The sequence below is a fragment of the Mycteria americana genome, chromosome 10 (genome assembly GCF_035582795.1).
Source record: "Mycteria americana isolate JAX WOST 10 ecotype Jacksonville Zoo and Gardens chromosome 10, USCA_MyAme_1.0, whole genome shotgun sequence".
NCBI lineage: Eukaryota > Metazoa > Chordata > Aves > Ciconiiformes > Ciconiidae > Mycteria > Mycteria americana.
This window is the reverse complement of record NC_134374.1, coordinates 24,342,672-24,359,671: the sequence shown is the minus strand read 5'-3', so window position 1 is coordinate 24,359,671 and position 17,000 is coordinate 24,342,672. Positions and strand designations below refer to the sequence as shown.

At 44.7% G+C, this 17,000-nt stretch overlaps 1 protein-coding gene and 1 long non-coding RNA gene across 4 annotated transcripts; both read right to left on the bottom strand.

Moving 5' to 3' along the window:
• Positions 1 to 1,432: 1,432 nt before the first annotated feature.
• On the bottom strand, positions 1,433 to 11,399 carry HMGN5 (high mobility group nucleosome binding domain 5). 3 transcript variants are annotated; one of them, XM_075513091.1, is made up of 6 exons: positions 11,304 to 11,399; positions 9,225 to 9,254; positions 8,631 to 8,660; positions 7,642 to 7,692; positions 3,432 to 3,575; positions 1,433 to 2,122 (listed from the first exon to the last, which is right to left on the bottom strand). In XM_075513091.1, the coding sequence occupies exons 1-6, from the start codon at positions 11,382 to 11,384 to the stop codon at positions 2,075 to 2,077; spliced, it is 384 nt and encodes a 127-aa protein (XP_075369206.1). In that variant the 5' UTR covers positions 11,385 to 11,399; the 3' UTR covers positions 1,433 to 2,074. The 3 variants fall into 3 exon arrangements, with proteins under 3 accessions (XP_075369206.1, XP_075369207.1, XP_075369208.1); XM_075513093.1 differs by lacking the exon at positions 11,304 to 11,399 and adding an exon at positions 10,623 to 10,909 and having other exon boundaries at positions 1,434 to 2,122; XM_075513092.1 differs by lacking the exon at positions 11,304 to 11,399 and having other exon boundaries at positions 9,225 to 9,441.
• A 937-nt stretch (positions 11,400 to 12,336) lies between these two features.
• On the bottom strand, positions 12,337 to 17,000 carry LOC142415094 (uncharacterized). Its single transcript, XR_012777289.1, has 3 exons — positions 16,923 to 17,000; positions 15,081 to 15,365; positions 12,337 to 13,667 (listed from the first exon to the last, which is right to left on the bottom strand). It is a non-coding gene; the product is annotated as an uncharacterized LOC142415094 (long non-coding RNA).

Here is a 17,000-nt window from a genome sequence, read left to right as displayed (position 1 = left end):
AGGCTGACATTTGAACTATTGTTGGATCGTCTTCAAACCGGGACATTCAGAATCTCCCTGGTTTTACCCACATCTCACCACACTTCCACCAGGCAAGGGATTCCAGCTACTTCTCTCCATCAGTTTTCACCGCAGGAGAGACTACAGAGCACGCCTGAAAGTCACTGTGTCTAGGCTGCGTTGGATTAAGGGAATATACTGCAAAGGAAAAGGCCCCTAAATACTCTCTCATCTTTACCGCTGAGGAAGATCTAGTTCAGTTAACCCTGATGCTTTTATAGAGCAGTTCTACAGAATAAAAGGTGGTGCAGCAGGAATAAAAATCCCCGGTGCTTTAGGCCTTGAAAATTAAATCCACATTAAACGTCATCCAGTAGCCAGTGCCCTGGGGTACTGATCCTGAAACACACATTTAATACAAGACACTATGCACTGAGATGCTGAGTTAGGTTTTGGATATGGGATAAAATATGCAAGCTCTTGGAATTTCACATTTCTGGGCTGCGAAACAATTTAATGCAAAAGATAAGGTTTCCGCATTGCAGACATTTTTCTTCTTATTAAATGTATAATGTATCTGGTCATCACTGTGAAGAGACTTTATATAAAAGGAGGCTTTAAGAGGAAAATTTGAAGTGTCCTTGATAAAGTTGCATAGAATAGCTGTAGCAACCAAAATGAGGCTAGGTAAAACCAATACTAAACCCCCATTTAACTACTGTCTAGTCTAGTTGTAATTTCCCAGAATAATGAAGCTTGCATTAACGGAAAGCACTTCTGCACGCATACACGTTATCATGCTAGGAGAAGCTAAGTGAGTCCAAGAAAACATTTTGTGAGTAATACCAGTTTAAAGAAGAAAACTATAAACAACAGTTATGGAAGTATGCACTTTAACCAGGACTACGAACATTCCTGCATGAACAGAAAACTGTTTCATACTATGAAGGGTTCGATGTAAACGTGGTAGTCTCTAAGCTTCTGCAGTATGTCTAAGAGGAAAGAACCCCCCTCTAAATCATAATCAATTAATAGGCACATAAAAGAAAACCAGACGATACCCTTCAAAAGTGCTAGTAACATCTATAATGCTTAAGGCGTATTGGACAACACCAAGGATCCCACCTTCACTTGAGTAAGTAACAAGAGTTTACAAGGTCAGCCTTCACCTGAAAGCGCTGGCTGAAGCTCCCAGCTGGGGTAAGCCAGCACCGAAATCACCTATTCCCATTTCGGCCACTGAGAGGCTGGCCCATAAAGCCATTTTTGTCTACAGAAGAAGAAGACAGGGGCCCAAGCCCTAACCATGCCATGGCCCAAAGCTTTCTAGCTGCCTAGGTTCTCTCAGCCTGAAGCTCGGTACTACTGCAACTCTTCTGGAATTTGGTAGCTCTCCAGCAGTACGTTTGCAGCACAAGCAACAAACCACAATCAGCTTTTGAGGAGTCTTTTTTATTAAGATAAATCCAGCAAAATTCCTAACAGTGGGTACATACAACCAACCTGCCCTTTTAAAAGAAATGTTTGTATTTCATTTAAAAACATGATTACACTTTTATTTATTTATTTTTTCAAAACTGACAAAATAAAATTACATTTGGGAAACAACAGATTTCCAGCTCTTAGGTTTTTCATGAAAATAGCTCACCTTCTTTATAAAAGCAACCCACAGAACCACTGGAATGTTTAACACGGTTATTTGTTTTGAGACCTCCCCACTTTAAGAAACCATACAACACATACAAGGGAAAAATTAAAATCTGAAGTCTGTAAGCATGACTTACACAAAAAGGGACACACTGACAGAAGTCAAAAGCTACCACCACTTATTCTTTCCATGTACCATACAAACTATTACAATCACAAAATTTAAAAACAATGATTTTTTTTTGTTGTTTTGTTTTGTTTGTTAGGGATTTAATTCCCAAGTAACCGAGATGAAGATGTTCCATAATTAAATTCATGCTAAAAAAACCTGCATTTATAAAATAGTTGATAAAAATATTCCTCTCTGTTAACAATACAGCATGGAGGTACGGATACCAAATGATGGAGATATAGGGCAGGGTTAACATTACTCGGACTTGGCTTCCTTATCATCAGATGCTTCAGCAGCTGGTGCCTATAAAAGTGTTTGGGAAGAATAGAAATATTATTCGTAATGCTAATTGGATTCCATTCTAACAAGCATCAAAGAGAGACTAGTTTGTTAGCACACACACGGACAACACTTTGTGTAGATAGACAAGAACGCACAGCTACTATGGAAAATACCAATGCAACAACATGTCGGCTGATAATGCTAAAAATTAAAATACAGATGAGTATTAATTGATGATTGAATTAATTTTGGAATGTTAAGTGCCTCCAAAGAGGTAGAACTTTAGAATGTATTTTAGATTAGGATCAATCATTCGCTAGGGAAAGTTCAAGTCCTCATCTCCGTAAGTCACAGGGAAGCGTAAGAATTACACATAAAACCACGATACTTCTCTATTGTCCAGACTTTGGGGAAACTGGTTCTCACCTGTTTTCTATAAAAATGTCTGCTATTACTTTTTAAGTCAACACATCAAAATTGCAAAGCTCCTATCAAAGATCCTTTGAAGTACATTAGCCCTGTATTAATTTTTAGCAAAGAAGCTCCTGAATTAGTTTTAAAAATGAAAGAATAAACGACCCATTAACTGGCTAATGATGCTCAACACATGAAGAAAGATCACTGTAAATCAAAAGCAACAGAGAACACAACAGGCTAGTCTGTGCCTACAGGGGCAAAGGGAGCCCGTAGCAAACGTGGCGCTTCTACTGTCAGCAAGAAATCTGCTAGGAAAAGGCCATCAGGAGCTGACTGAAGCTTGTAGCTAGTCCTAGCAAATGGCAGCTCTTAGGTAAGTAGCTGATACAGTAAGAACCTGTAAGAAAGAGGCTTGCAGATCAGGAGACAAGACCAAATTTCTTTTGCAGATCTCTTGTTGAATTGTTCTGAAGTGAAGAATTGTTTTAAAGAATTGTGTAAAACTTAAAACCAGATTTCTGGCACAGTACCAACCCGTGCTGAGCAGAAGAGGCAATCCAGCAGTCCAGAGAGGATATGCAAAGTCAGCTCAGGGTTGGACAGCAATCTTACTGAGCTCTATTGTTCCCCAAATATTCTGCATTGCTCTTGTGCCAACCCTGAGAGGGACACTACGATAGCACAGACCACCTGTGGAAGGGCTCTATCACACAGCAGGAATGAGTTTGAAGGAGAATGCTATTCTTTCAGGCTTTCCCTGGGAGCTGCCCTGTGCAGATACTGCAGCTGGTCTGTCTTTACAGGATGGCAGTGAAACACACCCCCTTCTGACAAGGAGGCCCAACCGTTAGTTCCTGCAGATGTATTACCAATACATCTGTGTTTATTCCCATGTTTACTGTAGCTAAAGTACCTCATTAGTTTTGGTATCTCCGTTTTCAGAGTGGTTTTCTTCTTTAGCATCCTCTTGTTTAGTTTCATCTTTGCCTTTGGCTCCTTTCTTCCCTTTTGTTGCTGCCTTTTTGTCCTCCTTTTTATCATTTGCTGCCTTTTCTTTCTGTTAAGAAAACAGACCATGATATGGTAAATGCTAATTTTCACCTCATACATCTGCATAGGCACATTCTCAACTCTAAAACTGTCTACACAACCTGCTTCTACACACTGAACTTCCTATTGACAAAGATGTGATGAAAGTTTCTAGGGAGAAGTGCTTTCCTTCTATTCTGTCCTGAATGTGCTACTGGGAAGTGCATAATATAAAAGCAGCCATGGCTGGGGTTAAAAGAATTCCTATTTTAAATAGGCATTCAATTAAATTAGCTAAAAAATGTTGGAGTTGAACTGGCCTGTATTTCTGCTGTGCTGCTGAAAGGCATACCACAGAACAAAAAGAACATGTACAACTAGTGGAAATACCAGAATACTTCAGATGTGCTATTAATGCCTATTTAGAAAACTGTAACAAAGCTGTAGTCAAAGGACTTTCCCCCTTCCCTGCCAGAAATATTCCTCACTATAATAAACCATTTGTGTGATAGACAAGTTGGGGGCTCAACAGCATCACTTCAGTAACAACGAGAACTTTGCATTTATTATTTAAGCACAGTTTCTTATACGTGGATCGGGCTAAATCAAAACAAAACTTGATGCTACAACTTCTGCAGTAATGGTTTTCTATGTGGCAAGGTCAGATCCTGACCCCAATACAGTAACTAGCAGGACTCTCATTATTTTCACTTCCCAGGATCTGCCTCTTGCTGCCCATAAGCAACTGCACTAAGCAAACTAGCTTAGTTCCTCGCTTGATTAACCTAGTTCCAACAAAGGAACCATAAATATCTGCAAAATTACTACTCACAGCTAAGCGAAGATAGACAGATAATTTCTAAATATATATGCATCTCTACTCAGAAGATGAGAGTTGTCTCAGTGACTAGAAGTTACAAAAAGTATACTTTCTTTTTTCAACACCTCACTTATTCGCAGACAAAGTGAATTCACATTAAAAATGAGCTGCTTGCTAAGGGTAAGCTCAGATACAAAGTATAAGGGGCAAAGTCACCTGATTCTTCAATGATACTGATGATTAAAAATTCACCAAATTTAACCTGATTCTTCAATGATACTGATGATTAAAAATTCACCAAATGTAACACCAACTCCTATAATAATGCAGAAAATTTAAGACAGGAGGTCAGTAGCACTCAAATGGGTGAGGGTCTCTTTCCTCTCTAGCCTCCCACTCCCCAGCCTGACCTTGCTGAGGGATTTCAGCCCACCTGGGAAACTCTCCTACGATATGGTGTTAGGAACCACCTTCTCCTGGGCTGTGCCTGCTCTCAACAAGCCTCTCCTCCTCTCTGGAGACTGACTTATCAGCAATATGTAGCAGCTCTTTCCAACAGAAGGAAGAGAGTCACCAGAGGAGGAAAGAGAAGAGTATGCCTCCACTTTTTCCCCTCTGTTGGCTGCACAGTCCTCCAACTTTCAAGAAAGGCAGAAAAAAGATAAATACCACAGTAATATCAGCACCCAAGTATTCTGGTACTGTTTGGCAGTAAGATTTAGAATTGCAACACTACTATGGTACTGGTTTGCTCTCTGTCACTTGAACAGACCTCATCAGACCTTTGAAGCACACCTAAGTAGCCCACTGTGAAGGGTTCCTCTCTCCAGCAGCACCAGTATGCTGCAAACTCACGAGCACAGGCATGTTAGTCACTTGCTCTTCCCATGTAAGCCATACAGGATTTTTAAAGACTTGGGGTTGTTTGAAGAAGGGTATCTTTTCCCTTACCCCATGAAAAAAAGACAACAAAGTATTAACAGAGCTAAAACTGTAATTCTCTGCAGCCCACTCTTTGCTGGTAAAGCCCCTCTTAAGAAAGCATTTGAGGAGAATCCACAGAAACTGGCTTCCATGGCTGGACTGACTGGAGAGAAAGTGTCTTGCAGCACACAGCTGTGAGTGAGGGTCCCAGCATCTCTGCTCTGTTCTACAAGATCCGTGACTTCTGGGGGCAAGCTAACGGCTATTTTGTAAGGGATCAAGGCCCCTTCCACAACCAATTGAGTCCAGGAAAAAAAATACCCAAGGAGACAATGTTATTTTTCAATTTCCAAGCTTCTTCCATCCTCTCAGCTAGTTCTGAGCTAATACTATTGTATTAATTTTCCTGAATAATTTTTCTATACAGATAGCAACATCAATTTAGTAATAAGACCATGTGTTTTATAAAATGATAAAAACTTTTTTCCCAGCTCTATGTTTTTCAATATGGCTAAGTTTAAAAGGTGAAATCTATTCTGACACACAAAAAAGCATTTGAAGAACCTGAAGGTCATAAAGTTAAGCATTTGGGGGAAACAAGAATTCAAGATGCCTGCAACAATTCTTATTACATGCCCCTTTGCACAGTATTAGGAGTTCTAGAGAGCCAAAAATGCAACTCAGGTATCCTGGCTTCAAACCAGCACCTTAGAAGCAAGAGGACCAACGCTTTCTAAGTCCAACTTGGGGGCAATGTGGGGGCAATGCCCAAGGCACCACTCCCAGCAGAACTAAACCGTTTATGATCCCAAAGGGAGACCGCACCATACAGCTTGTGCAGTAAGGGACCAAACTAAGTTTTGACAGTCACTTAGAGTCCTTAACTTTTGAATGCTTATTTTCACAACTCTTAAGATTCGGTTAACACAGGTTTTGTGTGTAAACCCTGAGATGTTTCCATAATAATAAAAAAGCAAACTTGAAAAAAAAAGAAAATACCAACAACGTGCATCATATGCAACCGCGCTGACCTCTGCATGGGTCACCAGCAGGGGCTGAACAGAACTTTTAGATCCCCAAGCCTGCTCTCTGCCACTTGGGCTGGAAGAGCAACCACCAGCGGTAGGCTCTCCCCTTCCCGGGGGACCGGCCACTTAGAGGGAGATGCAATCCAGAGTGTGCCAGCCGCTCGCACCACAGGAATGCGGAGCAGCAGGGTTCCTAGGTTCCCCTGCCGCTCCGGAATGGGATCTAGAAATCCGGCTGCACGACCAAGATGCAGATGTAAAAAATTTGCTATGGACACCACTGAGATTACAGAGCTGCGATACAGGGGCCCCAAAACAACAAGCGGGGTTCTCCTTCTTGTCCATTTCTCGTGACACCTCTGCTGCTCCACATAGCAAGACTTCGAGGCAGAATAGTTTTCATCATCTGGAAGTCTGCTGTGCCATATGCAATTGCAAGACCTTTTAAATGCACAGAAAAGAGTTCCTGGTTCCCAGCCCATCATCTCCTTCTGTAACTAAAGCATCTCTCGCACCTGCGCTTTGCCCATATGACCATCCAAAACCACAACGGAAAATGTATGATGGGAACAGGTTAAAAAGAACACTAAAGTTTTGTCGTTGGTTTTTTTTTTTCTCTCAGCTGCAAAATCCTAATACAATCTGAATATTTACAGACAGATCTAAAAAAAAGCACTACAAACTGTGACCACTGGGGAAGTTTGTGACAGGAAGGGGGTATAAAGAAATACCTCATAGGTTGCAGAACTGTCCCCTTTTAAATGTTAAACTGTTGCTCCAAAGCACAAAGGAACTTTAAATAGTTTCTTTTTTAACTACATTGTCAGATATGCCAATATTTTTGACATTTCCAAAGATATCCAGCTTAAGGAAACAGGTATGTAGAACTTTATCTCCATGGATTAAAATTTGATAAACTGATAACTAACTGAAAAGAGTGCCTTTGAAGAAAAACATAGTAAGAAACTGTAATTAAAAGCATGATTTTCAATGCCTTCTCTAATTGAGTCTCTGATCTCCATTCAAAGCATCGTTTTCCCAACAATGCATTATATGAAACTTCAGAACAGCCTTGCAAGGCAAGCAGTAAAGCCTCACCGCAACTGATTTAAAATCCGTTCAGTTTACCACATTCCTTCACTAGGAATTGGATAAAATTATCTTTACATCTTTCACATTCTTTTAACTCACGATTCAATCTTAAATCTTTAAATAAAATTATGAAACACCAAAATGGTTAGTTGTGGATGTTTTTTTCCCCCTCTATAAACACCTTGAGAAAGAAAAGTATAACTTCAGTTCAAGAGATCTTGAACACTTACCTTAGGTGCTGCCTTTTTGGGCTTTGGCTCCGGTTTAGGCGGAGCAGGTTTCTGTACAAAACATAGATAAGAATCAAGAGTCAGATGAATGCTATGTGTTCTAGCAATATGTTGATAACTTCTGAAAACTATTGAAACAAAAAAGTAGTTTAGAGCTGTCTGCTTCATTCTGTAGTATAAAGGAGTAAATGTCAGAGACAGATCAGTATCTTTCGTTATCCAAACCCACGTTTCCTCATGTGTGTTACAGTCGTTATGGTACAGATGCTGATAGTAGTAGTAAGTGGACCATTACTGTGTCTGGGTGTTACTGTCTGCTGTGAAGGCAAGCGGCTGTCAAAAACGAAAGGTATTAACATTTGGATATAACTCTATGTATGAATACACATCTTAGCTTTCACTAAAATTAAGTACTTTCTTTTTTAAATAGCAACTGTTATCCACTTGGCATTTCCAAGATGGCTTAGAAAAGGGCTGGGTGCACAAAGTGTCTGTGGAAAAGGATGCCAAGAGCCTGTTTAAGGCTGTGACTTTGGGCTGAACCCTACCGCATGACACAGATTTACACCCTCCAGGTCTCAGTTTACCCAACAGTTGGGACCGCAAAATCAATGGCCAAATTACAAGTATAAGGAGAGAGCAGGTAATTTATAGAGCTATGAGCAAGTATTTGTATGGAGAAGACCTACAGAGAACAAGTGCATCTTGAAATCAATATTCCTTGACTCTGGATACTCATGCGTCCAGACTGAATGTTAACTAACACAGACGTTGTAACTCATGTGAAATGTCTAAAAGTAAGCCTGTAATGTGTTGATACTCAAGGACTGGAAACATACAATAGGAATTTTACTTTTAAGTATTGCAATACTCTAACGATGCCTTTCACAATACCGGTGGAAAAAAACAAAATAGTTTCTCTATAACTGTCCCCCAGAACTTAGCATCCCACGTGATGTGATATTAAAAGAGTAAATAAAGATACTTACAGCGGATAGTCTAGCTGACCTTCTCTTTGGCTGTGTAAAGAAAGATGTGTCACTAAAATTCAGAGAGCATACGAAGCAGTGCTTTCTCAGAACTGCAACCCAGAATAACGCGGCACATACACTATGTCGTGAAGCCCCATACAAATTCTAGGATTTATGAAATTACGGGCATTATGGCGATGACTTCCCAAAAGTGCAGCTTTGTTCAATAGTTCTCACTCTATGCCGCCGCCCTTTTACCCAACTGAGGTGGTAAGCGATAAAGCTTCTTTGCTTCCAGGAGTTGTGCCATTAAGGCTCTGCCACCGAGCTGTTGTCTGTAAGGCTAAAGGGAACACGTTCCCATTGGAACCGATGGCCTCTGGCCTCAGCCCGGCGGAGCTGTTGGCTGCAGCCAGGACACCCGGCGCCCACCTCAGGCGACAGGCCAAGCGATGGGCCCGGGCACCCCCAACCCAGGCGCAGGGCCCGAGCCTGCACCAAGCCCCGGAGGGCCGCAGACTCCGCGCAAGGTGGGGGGGCCTCGTAATTTATGTGGAGCACCACACAAGTTCTTGGAGGAGTGGGGACCGGCACCGAAGAAGCAGCTCCTACCTCCTCCTTTGCCTCGCCTTCAGCTGGAGCCTGCAAGGAAAGCGAGAGACCGAGGTGAGAAGGCGGCGCCATCCCCGGTGCTCGGCTCCCCGACACCGGCCGGAGCCCTGAGGGGAGCCCGGGGGCGGGTAGGGAACCCCCAACGCCACCCGGCTCCCTTCCCCGCTCCCCGGGCCGGCCACCGGGCTAGGAGCGGGAAGGGATGTCGATGGCGCTTCCCCCCTTCTCCTCGCCTCACGGACTACAACTCCCACAATGCCTCGGGGCCGCCGAGGCGACGTCACCGCGCCGAGGCGTCCCCGCGTTTAAAAAGTTCCCGCCAAATTACCTGCCACAACAAGGTCGTCGCCGACCCCGCGCAAGGACAATGCCGGCGACCCGGCCGCGCCCGTCACCCCCGCCCGCGGGGCTTCGGCCCGGCCCCGCCGCCCCCCGGCCCCGCCGACGGCGGGGCCGGGGGGCGGCGGGGCCGGGCCGAAGCCCCGCGGGCGGGCGAGGGTCCCGGCGGGTGGGGGGGCGGCCGCCTCCCCGCCTCCTCCTCCTCCTCGGCCGCGGGGCGCCGGGACCGCGGCCTCGCCGAGCCCTGAGGGCCTCCCGGAGCCTTGCCCCGGCCGGCGGTCGCGGGGCCGGCCTCGGTGCCCACGGGCGGTGGGTCGGGGCTGGCGGAGGTGGAAGGGGAAGGGGGGTGGGGGTGGGGGGGCAAGGAGTGTGGGGGGGGTGTTGGGTCCCGCCGAGCTAAAGTTACTAATTATGGTGGTGAATCCCTTCCCCGCTTTCCTTCAAGGACAGTTTCAAATTCTGCGCCGCCTAATGGCTCCAAATTATCATTGCACAACCATCTGGTATGACAAGAAGTGGGAGAGGAGAAAAAAAAAAAAAAAAAAAAAAAAAAAAGGAGAACAAAGGCAAACGCAGGAGAAAGAGGCACCGTTTAGACCCAAATCCTCCCGGGGAATGGCCCGATCCGCCCTAAAATGCCCCCGGAGGTGGCCGGGAGGGCTGGGGCCGTTCGGCCCCGGGGTTTTCGGCGCTGGGCGAGCGGCAGAGCCCTCCGTGCCTAGCGCTGCCTGCCTGTGTTCTCCATAGGGGCAGCAGCAGCACTATGGCTGTTTGTAATCCAGCATGGAGACACTGCTCAGCCTTCTCCTTGCAAACAAAACAGCCCAAAGTGAACTCACAGGCTCCCCTGCCCGCGCCGAGCAGCCCCGACACACGCCCTAGCCCTCTCCCTCCAGTCCCAGCTCCACTTTAGGACATAGACAAAAAATTAAAAATGCAAAAACTCCACATACACACACACGCGCGCGCGCAAAAATTTACGGATAATTTTGCAAACGCTGCTTTAATCTCTCCCCTTCGTTCCCCATCTGTCTCCCCTATTTTTTTTTTTGTACTTACCTTTCTTTTGGGCATAGTTGCACCTTAATAGTTGATTGCAAAATATATAGATATAGATATATATAAAAAATAAACGTAACCACCAAAAAACTGTTTCAACCGTTCTGCAAAATTGCAAAAAAAAAAAAAAAAAAAAAAAGATGTATAAGGGACCAAGAGTTAATTGCAGCAGAAACTGAACAAAAAAAAATCCCCCCCTCTTTATTGCAAACAGTAAAATACACCAACACGCAACCAAACTGCATGAATGGGGAGCCCGAGATGGGCCCAGCCGCCGAGTGACGGCCGCGGCGGCCAATGGGAGCGCGGGCAGCGGCCCGGGAGGCGGGGCGTGGGCGGGGGGGCGGGGCGGCGGCCGTAGCGCGAGAGACGCTCGCGGACGGAGGGACGGCGGCTCTACGCTGTCTGCGCAGCGGAGCCGGCCTAAAGCGCGCGGTGAATACGGCCCCGCCGCCGCGCCGGGGAGGGCGCCGCCGGCAGCCGGAGCGCGGCCCGCGGCGGGCGGGCGGGCGGGGAGCCGAGGCGGAGCGGGGGCAGCCCCCGGCCCGCCGCTTCTCCGGGCGCCTCCGCGCACGCCGCGTCCTGCCCTGGCGGCCGCAGATTCCACCCCCCCCCTCCCTCCCCCGCCTCCTTCCCCGCGTTCCCCCCAGAGGCCGGGAAAGAAACTTCCCCGAAAGTTACCACAGGCCGCAGGACGACAACATGGCCGCCTCGGCGGCGGCTCCGGCCCTCCCGCCGCGCCGGGCTGCGGGGGGCCGCCATGCCGCGGGGCGCTGCGGCCTGGCAGCCGAGGGCGGTCGGCGGCAGAGGCCGGGGCGCGGCGGGGGGGAGCTGGGCCGGCCGGCGGCGGCCGCCACGTCCCGCCTTTGCGGTACCTGTTGGAAAGGGCCATCACACACACACCCCCCCCCCCCCCCGTTACCTCAGCCAGCGGCGGGGGCTGCGGCCTTTGTCCGCCCCGGCCCCGCGGGGTAAAAAGGGGGTGACCATGGGGTGTAACTGCCTCTGGGGCTGGGCAACGGCTGGGCGGGCATTTTCGGGACCAGTTTTGGCTCTTAAGTTGCCTTTTGGTTGGTTAAATCTCGGCTGAAGCATGCGAGATCTTTCCTGGAGCTGGGCCTATGAGTTTGAGGTAGGCCGTAAGGTCAAGTCTCAGACTTCTGCACGGATTAAGGAAAATTTGCTCCGGTTTCCATCATAAGTGCAATTTCTGTCAGGCTTTCTGCTGTCTATTCTGTCTGTTTCTTTGGGGAAAGCACGAGGCATGTATTAATATCACCTTTAGGACCAAAGGACTTTGCAACTAAGACTTAAAGCAGGAGCTGCTGCTCTGAGGTGTGACTGTTCCTGCCAAAAGCCACTCTGATCTCTTCGTAAAAACCTACAATAAAGGAGATCTGCAGTCTTCCTAGATAGCCTGTTTCAGCACTCAACTGAACCACAAAGTTTTCCCCGGCATCTAAACTGTACTTTGGTTGTGAATGAAATAAGTTTCTTTGCCCAGCCTCTAGCAGATGTAGAGAACAGTCAACATCAATTTACAGTAACATTTTAGATACTGTTATCATTTCACATAATATTATGCTTTCCCATAAACTTCATTTTTCTAGACTAAACAAATTCTCATAGGTCTCATGATCTCATAGGCTGTATTTTCTAAACCTTTTATCATTCTTAGGGTGCTCCGGACTCTTCTCAACTTTGCATTCTTCCTTACATCTATATCCAATAATCAGGTTAATTAGGTAACCTATGTCAGTGTGGCGTTTGCCGACTTTGCAATAGCATCACCATGTTGGTTCAGATTCTTTTTCTGATCCCCTGTAATCCCCGGATCCCTTTCAGTGCTGCTATCTGAACAGCTGTTCCCCCTATTCTTGACAAATTAATGGTGACTTTTTGATTTGTCACTTTTTATGTTACCTCATTCTCAAACTGCTTCTATGTCGGTAGTTTATTATCTTCCTGGGCTTTGGAGTTAAGCTGAGCACTTTTCCATCCACGGGTCCACCTTTCTCCCCCTTCCTCCAGTCAATGCAGAACCATCAAATGCCATCACTTTTTTGTAGATACGCACCAATTATTTAAAAATATCTATGACTGGCCTCCTAAATACGGGGGAGTGCATTTTTCAGGCACTGCCGACCTCAATGTAACCACACAACCAAATGCAATTTAGTCTGTTCTTTCCTGCTGCTACCTGTTGCTGTCACCTTCCTTAAAAGGTAGCGTTTAGTAACTGGTGGCAGTTCACTTTATTTGAAGGCTGAAGCAAAGAAGACACAGCCTTTTTTGTGCCTTCCTTTATTTGTTCTCCTTTTCTGTCAGTAGTAAGATTTTCTTCTGTTTTGCTCTTGCTTCCAATGTGTATAAACAGAATGTGTTCCTATATCCTTCTCCGTTCCGTCCTCACTGCAACTAATTTTGGACTTTTGTCTCTCATTTTGTTCCTACATGCCCGTTCTATTCCATTCTACTAATTCTTAGTTGTCTGCTTGTTTCCACTTTTTGCACAATTTAGAAAGACTGCTTATGCATTTTTAAAGCTGCCATTACAGCTACATTGTACTTTTGTTCATCTTTACGTTGGTCTTTAGTATGCTTCCTGTCTTTCTTCCACGTTAGGGTGGTTTTCTGTTCGATCAGTGGGTTTCTTTCACTCTCATTAGCTGTTACTCATGCCACTTTCAAGTTCCTGTATTAATCAAGATTTTAAATAGCATTTCCAATAGTTTTCTCCATCGTCTGAACTAAAAATTGGCTAAAACACGTTTCAAGAGCTCTTGGTCTTCTTTCAAGGGTCTGTGTCCAATAGCAGGAGTTCTCCATTACCAAGAAGGTTTGTGCTTCAGTTGCCTTTGACAGTTGCCTTGAAAGGTTTCATCCGTCTCCCTGCAGTTATTGTTTCACTCTTTCTATATTTGTGAGAAGTCTTTGTACATTTGTGGAAAAGGAACAGGAATTCCTTGAAGAGTCTGTCAACATCTTCTCCTGAACAACTTGCATGACAAGGAGTTTGGTTGAAAGCTTGGATCAAAATGTGCACTGCAAATTAAGCACAGATTTAAAATTCACTACTAATTTTTGCGTTACATTTGCTATGCCTTCTTTTTCACCTTCGTATTTTTTCAAACATTTTGACTTTTCTAAAAATGTTCGTTAAACCACAAACCTACCTTAATAATCATTAGTTAGAAGATCACTTCCCTCTGAATAGATAGGGTAAACTGCTGTGAGATACTGTTACGCTGAAAGTATAAATGGCTGTTACTGTGCAGACCTATAGAAAATTACAGACCTGGTTGTAGCCTTCTAAATAGCCTTCCTTCAGGCCAAGTGGAAGGAGCAATTAAATATTCCTTTATGCAATAATAACTGGAAAGAATAGTATGTTACCCATCAACTCAACGAGGAGGTGGCCATGGCTGGTTGAATTTTCTTCTAAATCAGACAAGCAGCTCTATGTTTATCTGTGACCAAAACCAAGCAGCAGGTAAAAGCAGCATTGACGTGCACGGCCATGCGATGAAGACCTTCCGTCCTTGCTGTTCATCCTCAGCGTTACAGCAAAGGAGACCGTGGTTCCACCATCATTACTAGAGCAGCACAAAGCTGATCCAGGCAGGGAGCAGGCTGACTACGCCATTAGTCACCCCGCACCGTATGGAGCTCACAGTGGCTTTTTGACTGTACGGTAGCTTTACATTGGGCGTGGAAAGACAAAAAGGATTTGATGACATGTTAGAATGGCACGGACTGATACGCCTAATCTGGCACATAGGCTGCTGGTACAAAACTAACCAGTGAAACCTTTTTGATAAATTAGACCTAGGAGAATAAGTTTATTTTGGAGGATTAGTTTGTGCCATGTGACCTTTTCTGGCGTTTTTGCCAAAACTGGCATTTTTTATTTAGAAAATAAATAGTCTTTTTAGTCATTAAAAGACCTAAAGACCTTTAGTCTTTAGGCTTTTATTTAGAAAATAAATAGTCTTTTTAGTCTTTAAAAAGACCTAAACCTGATTTCATGATATCATATCACCAGACTATGTCAAAAGTAAATCAAAGCAACAAACCAGAAATTAATCTTTTTTGTGCTACTGTTTCCATGAGAAAACTTCATGCTAAAGTTTGAATTCTGCTTCGATAAGCACAGATATTTGAACCGGGGTATTGACTCCAGAGGTAAAAACATCCAGTCTACAAACTGAAACATATGACTATGTCAAAACAAAACTAACCAACACAGGCGGCACTCGGAATAGTCAGTCTGAACGGCCCACACTAAACTTAAAGAGCAATGCTCAAATGTTGAGAAATTTTTAGAAAATTGGGAAATTGCAGACAACCTAAGTGCAAGAAAATACTTTCAGGCTGAAACTATCACAACTCAGTTTAGGTTTTGCCCCCTAATCTTTGCAAAACAGGGCAAGACTCAAGTCAACTCGATTTTGATACCCCAGTGGTCTGACTCCCGGCCGTTCTGTGTCTATTGACCAGTCATCTCAGGGATCTACATCTCTCCAACATGCTCCGAGGTGCTGTTAACCACATCTTGAATGTTGGATGATTTTCAAGATGTTTGCTGGTTCACGAGAGCTCATATAGACTTTCCTGCTGTTGCCCAAGGCAGGAATGTCCTGCAGAGGAGGAGAGCCTGTTCCTGATGTCAGAGAAGATACGTATTTCTTAATGAATGTTCTCCTGGATTACCTTCTTGAATCGAAGCGGATCAAGGTATTCCTGAATAAAGGCAAAATACACCAAAGTTACTGTTGGGTGATTGACTTCTGGTCTTCCCCAAACCGGTGGTTAGATACATGTTGTTTTCTCATTCCTTTGTGCTAAAAGTCATGTGAGTTTTGAACATCAGGAGATTCCTTTCCACCATGGGATCTCAGTCGTCTTGCAGCTCTCACAGTCATGCTGTTAAGACCCGAGGCATTTTATTCCCTGATTCATTTGTCTCTAATGCGTAAAGACTTGGTCTTACTGAAGGTACAGTGATTATGCCGTTCTTCAGCACCACTATCTCTGGAATCAGAAGGGTGGATGAGAGGCATCCGCAGGCGCTGACAGCGTGGCTGATGGCATGGCGAAGCTGCCCTGACTGCCTTGCTGACGTCTGCCATGACAACTTCTGTTAAACCAGAAGCAAGCATGACATGGGCTTTGGAGACGTCCAGCGCTCAACCTGGTTCATCTAATTATGCAACCGCCCCATAATCACGAGTTCAGAGGCAAGGGAAATTAGGATTCTGTATGTGCTCATAGTCATGGCACACGTGGCAAGTAATCGATGTTAATACGTACATTGTTTTGTGGCAAAATATCATAAAACTCGTTTTCATGTTACGTACCTGGCATTTAAAGTGTCCATTGGCCTTATTTTATATAACTTTTGAGATGAGTGCATTATTGATCTATAGGAGATGTTTGTGCTTGGTTAATTTATAGTTTGTCCTGGGTAGTTTTATGGTTTGTCCTGGGTGAAAATTGATTTGTGCGTCAAATTCAGTACTGACTGCAGTGAAATATTCAGTGCTTATAATTTGGGAACATAAGGGTGTAACTTGGTTGGTTGGTTTAGGATTTTCATTGAGTCTGTTCATCTTTACTTCAGTAAAACCTTTTGGCTTGGCTACAGCTTCCTACCTAGTCCCCCATAGTAAAGGGGACAACTGCAAGCACCAAAGTAAACGCAGACTTTAGATAAGAAGAAATTTCAATCCATTGCAGTCGGACGAGCAGCCTGTCAGCAGCAAGTTTGTCTTTTAGTTATTTCTTCCAGTTTTGGTTCTTTAAAAGAAGATGTAATTTGGAAAAGCAGTCAAAACTGAGACTACTACTAAAATGAAGCCAGAAAAAGCACAAAAGAAAAATGAGTAGTTTCATCAGCTGACCAGTTGCCAATATTGTCTTTTATTTGCCTTTTCCTCCACAATTCTCGCATGGCATGCACTGCTGTACAGGTCTCGAACGCCTGACGACTGCTATTACAGTAACTATTCTCTCTCTTCAAAAATATGAAGTTATGGTAGTGCATGTGAGAAGAGAAAAGCAAGTTTGAAGAGCGGCAGGAGTCACGTGCGTGAGCAAAGTGTTGCCAGTTCCTGGCCTTGCATGAAGTGCTGCATGGAGTCCTGTCCCCAAAACTGGGATACACCTTTGCCGCAAGGTCGCACGGTGGCAAAAAACGCAAATGCCATACTGGGATGTGTAAATAATGTAATCTGCAAAACAACAACAACTCCCAGGGAACTACAGGCAGGATTCATCTATCCAAAAGCAGATGCTTACATTTGAGTTAGTTGTCTGGGCTCCCTCTATAGTCGGCAGAGAAAAGCAGGCACCTTCGGGGTCTGGTGCACTCCATTC